The sequence below is a fragment of the Brienomyrus brachyistius genome, chromosome 11, assembly GCF_023856365.1.
Source record: "Brienomyrus brachyistius isolate T26 chromosome 11, BBRACH_0.4, whole genome shotgun sequence".
In the NCBI taxonomy this organism is placed as follows: domain Eukaryota; kingdom Metazoa; phylum Chordata; class Actinopteri; order Osteoglossiformes; family Mormyridae; genus Brienomyrus; species Brienomyrus brachyistius.
In genome coordinates, this window is record NC_064543.1 from 15,628,192 (window position 1) to 15,637,876 (window position 9,685).

The 9,685-nt window shown below is 43.6% G+C and overlaps 1 protein-coding gene across 1 annotated transcript; it reads left to right on the forward strand.

Annotated features, from left to right (window-relative positions):
• The first annotated feature begins 2,697 nt into the window (after nt 1-2,697).
• Nucleotides 2,698-9,620, forward strand: dkk3a (dickkopf WNT signaling pathway inhibitor 3a). The gene is made up of 8 exons (XM_049030408.1): nt 2,698-2,845; nt 3,025-3,283; nt 3,702-3,827; nt 4,050-4,130; nt 6,704-6,796; nt 7,502-7,646; nt 8,052-8,208; nt 8,889-9,620. Exons 2-8 carry the CDS (start codon nt 3,056-3,058, stop codon nt 8,974-8,976), a joined length of 918 nt encoding a protein of 305 aa, XP_048886365.1. The 5' UTR covers nt 2,698-2,845; nt 3,025-3,055; the 3' UTR covers nt 8,977-9,620.
• Nucleotides 9,621-9,685: the final 65 nt, after the last annotated feature.

Here is a 9,685-nt window from a genome sequence, read left to right on the forward strand (position 1 = left end):
ATATATCCATTTTTTTTGGCAAAAATAATTTATTATGAATATATCCTTTCCCTTTATTCATGGAAATAAAAAGGTGTCGGTAAGACTGTAATACATAGTGCAGTATTTCGCTCAGCTCGACGTCAACCTTTCCCCTTAATGTTCCAAAACGTCGTAAAAGTGCATGGTTTAATAAAAGGTCAGTTTTGCGCTAAACATCATGTTTTTTTCACCATAATGTTCATTTTCATTAGTAGGTGCGACCAGCCATTCAGGGCTGGAGAGGATGACATATTTATATATGTCACCATTATTTCTCTCTAATGTTTCTGTATTTTGAATTATTTCGCTTACCTTACTGCTGCCAAAACTTCTTTTACTAGGTAGCTGTAGGATGTGTGTAAGAAGCAATCACGATATTTGTATGTATTTTTCAGATTATGAATGAAAACACCAGAATATTACTTGTAGCAATAAGTAATTTCTATGCATTTTTAAGTTTAATTTAAATATTATGTGTCAGAAAATTCTGAAAATTTGTTTTTAACCACGCGACATGTACAATATCCTCATTAGGGAAAAATGCATTTTTAATCACATTTTTAGTTTAGGCATATTTTGTATTTCATTAAGGTGGTAACACAACCTGCCAACAGATGAACATACTGCATCTTTAAGACTGAGATCATAAATACATATCAGGTCAGGTCAGGTCTGGTTGGGGAGCATGTAATGGTGGAGTGCGTTTCCGAACCTACCACACTACAAAACACCTTGGGAACCTGATTGACGACCCCCCAGGCCAACATGCAATCTAGTCCCACCCTCTGGAAATGGTAACACCCTCTGGTGATATGTGGGCGTCCCCTTGACCTGGTCCAGCCACTTGGGTCATCAGCAATGAGGATGCCGTGAGCCAGATCACCCTCAGGGAAACGCGTTACATGGCCATACTGCTATAACTGAGGCTCCCTCACAATGCCGGTAATGTGCCTCATTCGGGGCTCCCTGAGCAACCGCTCATTCGGCACAAAGTCAAACCAGCGGTACCCAAGGATTCTACAAAGAGACACAGTGTACCATAGGGTCCAGTCTTCATCTCAGGTCACTGGATAGTTTCCATTTCTCACATGGACACTACAGTACATTTGATAACTAATATATATGATAACTAACAAATTAATGTACCAAGCAGGCTATTGAGTGTCCCCCGCATACCTGACCTAGCTCCCGCTCCTCTCTGATTCTGATTTAACCCCATACAATGCTGATTATGATCAAAAAAATAAAATGGACACTTACATGTTCGTAACTGAACCTGACGACACAATGGTAATGATGCTTGAACATGTGTAGATGATCGGAGAGGCTGTGACAGTTTTAAGGCCGACAGCTGATATTCACATGTAGACACAAACACAGCGTAGGACACCAGTTAAGGTAACTTCAGGTCTTTGGATTGGATTGAAGAAACCTGCATAAAACAGTGAGATGATGGTAGCTCCAAGTGCACAGAGGGGTAGTTTGATTCAACACCCACCCGACACACACACACCCACACATTCGTATGTACACACACACTTACAGCCACTGTGCTGTCCAGAAAAATGTGGGGTTAAAATAACAGAAGCACCAAAGGATTTACTGCTTTTGGATAAAATCAACACGGTTATTTCCTATCTGTACAAAAAAAGAATCATTGCACTGGATGTACAATAAATTACATATTGTTTGATGTGCCCTCTCAGTTGAATTAATTTCCATGGACACGTTTTCGTCCTTTTTCCAGAAATAGCTCTACTTCATAATAGCATCAGTTCAACATAAAATGCGACTATGTACAACTAGAGAAGACACTACCCAAAATATTAAGCTAGAGGCAACTCATTTAACTAATCCATAAAAGCAGGCTTATATTTACAGTTATGTTTAACGACTGACAACTGCTACCTTTCTGTAAACTCCATACTCCAAACTACCACAGTGAGAAAGCGGATGCAGGTTCCTCGCATTTTACTGGAATGTTAAAAAATCAATATTACACCTTAGGTAACGGTCGGTGTCATTAGAGATTAAAAGCGGATGTTTTTTTTTGTAGAGTATATTATGCGCTGTTTTTAAATGAGCATTTTAGAGAAGTGCTTTAATTGTAAGTAATAATATGATCCGTTCAGAAGAGCAAGATTCGTTGGAAATGCTGGGCCCGTTTAAATACTAGACATTTGACAGACGATGGGATGAAAATCGTCTACGAACAGATCAGCCACACGAGGGCGAGCGCAGGTTACGAAGCAGCCCCCAGCCGCCTTGCATCCATCCATTTTTTGAAACCGTTTATAACCGCATGTATGTAGGTTCGAACGCCGCTCCCCGATGTGTGAGATAATACACCACTACACTACTACGACGCCCCCCATTGTACCCGTTGCAGGATTTGCAAAGTAACATAAAATAAACTTGGAGTAGTTGTATCTCCTTTATTCACAAATAAGATTAAGCACTGAACTTCGTGTTAAAGAGGTATGTTTATATTAAATACCTATTTCGTGTATGACTAAAAAAAATAAAATTACGAAAGGCTTTCAGGGCTGTAGAAATACTAGACACGCAGTTGACAGGTTAGGACCGGAGAAACTGCGCAGAAATGCAGACATTACCTCAGCGGCGGTAGGTCGGCCCACCGCGCTCTTCCGCAAATCTCATTGGTCGGCTCTGCGGCGTACTGCGCATTTCATTGGCCCCCTTTTCTAGCTGGCTCGTTTTGCGTAAATAAAGTAAGGTTACTAAAAGCATCTTTGGATACATTATTTGCAGAAGTGGACGGAGGAAAACGTCGTCACTTGATAGCGGAAAATCTGAAGCACAGGTACAGATTACATTTGTATTCTACTTTCCTTTTAGTGCGTCACCATATGAGGTACAATTTACAGTGATTTGAAATTTGGTCGTATATTATGTATGTCTATTTGCATTCTTTGATCCGTTCTTAAGTAATTTTCTATGTGAATCATTGCATTCCTTGCACGTTTCTTATCTCCACCAAAGAGCCTCTTGTAAGGCGCAAACCGCAGACTGAATGACGCGTGATCCCAAGGCAAGGATGATGCAGCTTGCGGCGCTTGTCCTGTGTATTTTTCAACTTCATGGCGTTGCCCCTCAAACCACTGCTTCGGCGGAGCCGGACGCCACCCGCCTCGTAGATGCGAATCTGGCTGAGGGGCACACGACCTTGAACGACATGTTCAGGGAGGTAGAGAAATTAATGGAGGACACGCAACATAAACTGGAAGAGGCTGTCTATAAGGTATGGCCGAAAGCAGTTCTCCTGTTCTCTACAGTGTTATTATAATTTCCACTGGGACGATGCACTTTTTCCATCACCTCGTCTTTAACCTCCTATAAATCACAGTTAAACTGTCCCCCAGATGGCAAGTTACTGATAAAAAGCACTCAGAGATAGCTGAATTATTATTTTTGTTAGAATTTACTATTGAGATCATTGGTCTTATCTTTGCACATTGACTCATAATTGTCTCCAGTAAATTGTGCTGTGCATTGAATTTAAGGATCTTCTGCGCAGAATTGCTCAAGTGCAATATTGATAAACATCTTGCAGTTTATATTATACAAGGTGAACAGGGCAGGGGTAAATACAACTGTCTGTGACTTATTGATTTGATGTTCACACTGGAGATTTGCTTCTGAAATTTCTCCTCTTACAGATGGATAACGAAAGTGCTAAATCAATGCTGTACGTCAATGACCTTCCGTCTAATTACCAAGAGGAAAGCAGTGCAGAGCGTGCAGCTGGAAATCAATCCGTCCGTACTGGAGAGGTCATGGGTGAGGTAGGGTGGCCCCTCACTGCACACTCCATTTACCAGAGACACACTGTCCATTATTACCTCATTATTAGTGTGCATAGCTATGGAAAAGGGACAGAGGAAGAATTAATGATTTAATTCATTGAGCAAAGTGCTGTTTTAATCAATGGGATCTGTGCGGTTCCCCTAAGCCACAATTAGCTGCTTGTTTTCATACACGTTTATGCCCATGGCCTTTTTCTCTAGGTAACGGACAACAGTACGGGGACGACGCACTTCTCCAGAAGCCTGATCCAGCCAGACGGGCGAAGAAACCAGATCGATCGGGTAAGCGATGTCACTTACCGGGATCATCCTGTACCGGTGTTCATCGACAAGCTTCCACTGCAGTCCAGGGGTACGGAGGCGTCCTCAGTATAGATCCTTTGCTGACTCTTCTTACTCGTTATTGGAATCTCAGTAGGAAGCGGGGCTTCCTGCGGCAGACCTCTGGCTGTCCGCATTATTGTCCTGGCAGCTGGACCAACAGGCGTCTCTGTAGTAGCCATCATACCTTTGTTGTTTATTAGTTGGGCATTTTTTTTTTCAGGCTGAGCCAAACAACCTGGTATAACCGCATTCAGCTAATCACGGTGATGCATTGCAGATGTGTTCCTGCCGTAAAGTGTTTTGTTCAAGGAATATCTGACATCCGGCAGTTTGAGTCTGTAATGGCTGTACTGACGACTATGCTTGTAATTATAGTCTGGAGAAATAAAACCTCTTTTAGGACAGCTGAGCCTTTATGAAGGACAGTGTTCCTCTTTGTGGGTGTCTCTGTTAGTTACTACCCATGAATTATAAGAAAAGGGGACATATTTTATTTTAGCGTTTCAGACTTTCTGGAATTCTTCTGATTAGGGGACTGTATACGTATCTGTATACAGATGTGGGCTTTTGTCTGATATAATAGGGCTGTAAATGCTTTTATCTGGGCCAGTGCCTTAGCACAGGACACCAGTGGGAAGTTCATAACAGCATTAGTTGGAGCCCCCTGAGGTACCATCACTGAAAGCTTTTGCAATAAAGCACCTGGAGCCCATGAATGGAAAGTGGGTTGTTGGAAGGGGCTGTGTGGGCGCGGGACACCTCAGACGCTCGGCACTGACGTGGCACGCTGCTGTTTTCCTGCTCGATTACAAGTGAAACTTTTTCCACTCCAGACTTCCGTGCCCCTAGTTTCAGAACAACAGACATTGTAACAAAATTCACCTCCTCCGGGCACTTAACACATGCCCTCACCTTTCCCAGTGAGGTGACTCGCCTCCTATTTTGAGCGATACTCTGTGAAGGAAAAGAGTAAACGAACAAAGAACTGTAGCAAAGTGGTGGCACCACCCTAGGGATGCCGTCCTATGCTCCCTCCCAGACAGGGACCACGTCGTTCCATCTGGCCCGGCACATTCCGCAGGCCGTGAAACCGCGGCTAAGTTGCCCCATCTGGTGGGATGGAAAAGCCACTCAGACGCTCTGCAATTTTACTTCATTTATTATGTTTTACTCCCTGGGAAAGAATGGGCCAATATAAGCACAAAGGCGGAGAGGAAACGCCGGGGTGCGGGGGAGCAGCCGATGACTCACTGGGGAGCCGCGCCGATTTGTACTCGTCGTCAGAGTGTTTCGGGACTGAGGGATTGAGTGGGTGACCATGAATGGATGCAGTAAGCTGGGGTTGTGCCAGTGTGATGCTATTAAACAAAATCAAGCAGCGATCCTCTTTGCACTGTAGCCTGGGGTAAATTAGAAAATTCCACCTACATGTTGGCTTTCAGTGATTGCAACCAAGAATATTCTAAGAGAAGAAAACAATGTGTTTAGATGATGGCTTTATAACCAGATTAACTCTGCCTCACAGCGGCTCCACATTTCTGATTATTGAGCTTGGTTTCTTTCTTTGTGTCCAGTATTTTGGAGTCATAGATTAATTACCGAGAGGCAGGGGGCTGTACAGCACATACATGCACATGCATATGTGCTACCAAAGCCACCTTTTCCTGCTTCTCTGAGCAGGAAATGTGGTAAATCCTCTGACAATGTTTCATTATAAAAGTGAACTAAATGTAACCTATTACTGAAATGAAAAATGATATATGTTACTGTGACATCATTATTACTATTACTGAAAAAAGCTTTTCTTTAGTTTTATTTAAAAAAGAAAAAAACAACTCTATTTGAAACCACTTCATTAACATACCAGAGCATGATTTCCCCAGATTGGTGCACTGAAATGGCCTTCCTTCCTCCCTATAAAGTAAGAGAGGGGGGGTTTCTAGCTATTGAAAAGACCGGGGGCTAAGTCAAGTTTACCTGGGGCTTGACTATTTTTTTTGAAGTAGGATAATTCGCATCGGAACTAATGACGCCCGTGGAGAATGAAAACGTTACAGTCCTAAAGAATGTGTGGTTTGCTATCCTACTGAAGTAAACAAGGTTTTTCAAGGCACTCTCTGATTTCTAATCATGGGAGTTTCCAGATTTCCTCCAGAAATACTTCATAGGAAATTGCAGATCAAAGAATTTCTCCATTTGAAATTGGGGTGCAGATTTGCACAGATTGCTTCTGTGTACCACTAAGAACTGCTTTTATGGCATTTTGATTGAGGATCCCGACTTGGAAAATAACAGGATACATTGCTTGAATCCTGGAAAATAGGTCACGTTCCCACTTTATTTCCATGTCGTTCATGCCTTTACTCATAGTTGAAACTTGTTTTGTTTTTTTTAAGCTAGTAGGGTCTTACTACATTAATTCTGCACTTTTACACTTTGCTTGTCGCTTACTTCTGTGAAACCTCGTCAACCGGAGAGAGAATAGATTGCGTCTTTGGGTTTGAGGGGATCGATGTGTTGTCTTCTTGCAGGAATGCCTCATTGATGAGGACTGCTCTGTAGGCCACTACTGCCTTTACGACATCCTACAGTCAAGATGTCTTCCCTGCAAGACCGTCGACGCGGTAGGTGCCTCCCAAGTGTGTGTGACATTCATATCCAGAAAGCAATTTGTTCAGCTTCTTGTTGATATATGGATTAAAAGGCAGCCCCTCCGCGGCATTCCAGACATCCTCCTCTCCCAACTGAACATCTGGCTAAGTGCCGCTAAAGGAGAAACCATGTGCAGGAAGCATCAAGATCATCCGACACAATTAATCTTGTATGTAGCAGGGTGCTTCCAGAAATCGTAGCTGAGGTGAAAGTCTTAAGGGTGCCGTTACATCACTTCACATTTAACGTGAAGCAGGCCACTTGACAGATCGCCCGTGCTGCCCCATTCCTCCGTCATGTGGAAGATGAGGTGAGAAGAAAGAGATGAGACACGTCAGCCGGACAGACCACAAACATGGATGGGATGGTTTTGGCTGGTAGGAATGGAAAACAAAGGCGAGAAGTGGCCCGTAATAGGTAGAGCACACACGCTTTACAGGGCCAGTTCCCTGGAAAGACTGCGCAGACTCTCATCACCGTGTCAGGGTATTTTTATACAAATCTCTGCTTCGTGCTACTTTCACATGTGAAACTAGGATTTTGTGTAAAGTTCTGGTGCCTGGACTAACAAGGAGCACAAGGGATCTCAAAGTTCTGGATTTCGCTACACTTCATCACTTTCGTTCCTGTTCTGGTTCTGGGGTGCTATGGCAACAAACTGTGCATGTGTGTCTCAGGTCTGCACCAAGGATGAGGAATGCTGTGCGGGTCAGCTGTGCGTTTGGGGCCAGTGCTCGGAGAACAGCTCCAAAGGAGAGGCGGGCACCATCTGCCAGTGCCAGAGCCAGTGCCGAGCCAACCTCTGCTGCGCCTTCCACAAAGGTTCGGCTTCTGGGACCGTCGCACGAGTGCCGGGGAATTCCACACGTTCCTGATCGTTCACAAAGCAAGTGACCAGCTTCGGCCGCCACCCTTCAGTCAAGCACTGAACCAGTTCACTAAACTGGTGATCGATATCGTAAATGGTCATCCGTTTGATTTTACTCAGCAGTTTACAGCCCTTTGGAGACCCAGCCACTTCGTGGCCATGCAGAAGTAGCACTGATATACATTGTAAACATTACAGAAAATGGATGGATGGCTGTGTGGGGAACTGAAAACCTGGTTGTGCTAAAACTCCAGTCTATTGTAACAGATTCAATCTCATACTTTCTGCTCTGTGAAGCCAAAAACAACAATCAGACCTGGCTGCTGCGCCCTGCCCCCCATCTCCCCCCCCCACCCCAGCCTTGCTCTTCCCAGTGTGCACTGGCAGGCCTTTGGAACGGGAGCGCTGCCGCATCCCATCCAACCACTTGAATGAACTGCAGTCCTGGGATATGGAGGGGGAGGGGCCTCGGGAGTACTGCCCCTGTGCCGCGGAGTTAGAGTGCCAGCCACTGGGGTAAGGGTTACATTCCCCCAGTGTACTAAGTCCGTCGTCGTTTGTTAGCCTGCTTTCATTTCTTCCAACAATAGGCCGCATGCACATTTAACAACTTTCGCCCAGTTTAATACCGTTTGTTATTCGTCAACAAGAGAATCATGCTAGCAGCGCTAAGGTCATGAGTTCAAATCCCAGGGAGCACGCAATTGTAAACTTTCCTCCTGCTGCAATCACTTTGGATAAAAGCATCAGATAAATGAGCTCATGTAAAATTAAAATAGCAATCGCTAAGCGTCAAGTCATGGCACATATGAAATAACGCAGCTTTGCATAACATTACAGAAAAAAGACTGCTTTGAATGATTTGCGCAGTGAACTGTGAACTCTATGTTAAATTCCATGACTAGAATGTTTACAACAGAACAAAAAAATATCCTCAATGTGACTATTTCCGATAGACTTAGTGACACCTAGTGGACAGAATACGAAATTCTCCTCAGTAAAAAAAAATAATAAAAAATACTGCAGTATTTGCTATAATGAACAGTTCAGAACAAGACTGTGATTCCTGCAGGCACAACTCATGTGAACTTTTATTCCTGTTGATAATCACCCAAAACATTGAAGGACTTGCATTTGGATTAATGGGAAGTGTATGGATGTGGCATCTTGCTAACCCGCCCTTCCTCCCACCACAGAAGAGGCTCACTGTGCCTGAGACCGCAGAACTCCTCCAGTGAAGACCAGGACGACGCGTCTTATTCTGAGACGGACTACATCGTGTGAACGGTGCAGCCAAAACCAGAAGCTTGCAGTATGAGTCTGAGCGATGCGTCCAGCTACCTGACCAATGTGTCTGAAGTTGCACCCAGGCCAGCAACTATACTCAGTTGCACTATTTATTGAGCTTCTCCCATCCTATTAGAGATGCTTTCATTAATTTCCACTGTTCATTGAAACATCTTGCAAGCGTGTAAGTTGTGCTTGAGATTCAGTGCAGAAATGCTGGCCTGCGACACCAGAAATGTGACCAAAGCTATAGATCTGTGTATATTTTGCCAGTGTCACATAAGGTGAAAGTATCTTTATCTTCGATGTAAGCGTTTGATTGCGGAACCAACAAAGAAATGCAAATGAGGACAAGGTGGTTTGTACGTCAGTGGTGTAATTTAGTATTTCCCTAAGTCAAGATGCTACACACAGATGGGTGTGTGTGTGTGTGTGTGTGTGTGTGTGTGTGCAAGTATAAATATATATGAAGCAGCTACAGGGTTCTGTGTGGGTTCAGACATGGTCAATAAATAATGACGAAGGCATTTCAGAAATTTAAGAAAGTCTCTGTCTCACACCAGAAGTGTCCTGTAGCACTACAGAAAAACTGCTGCTGGTGAAATGACTCCATTAAACTTAAGATTAAATGCTTTGGAAAAGCTTCTGTGGTCTTTCGTCTCAAATCAATTAAAATAAAATTAGATAATGTAGAAGATAAATGCTG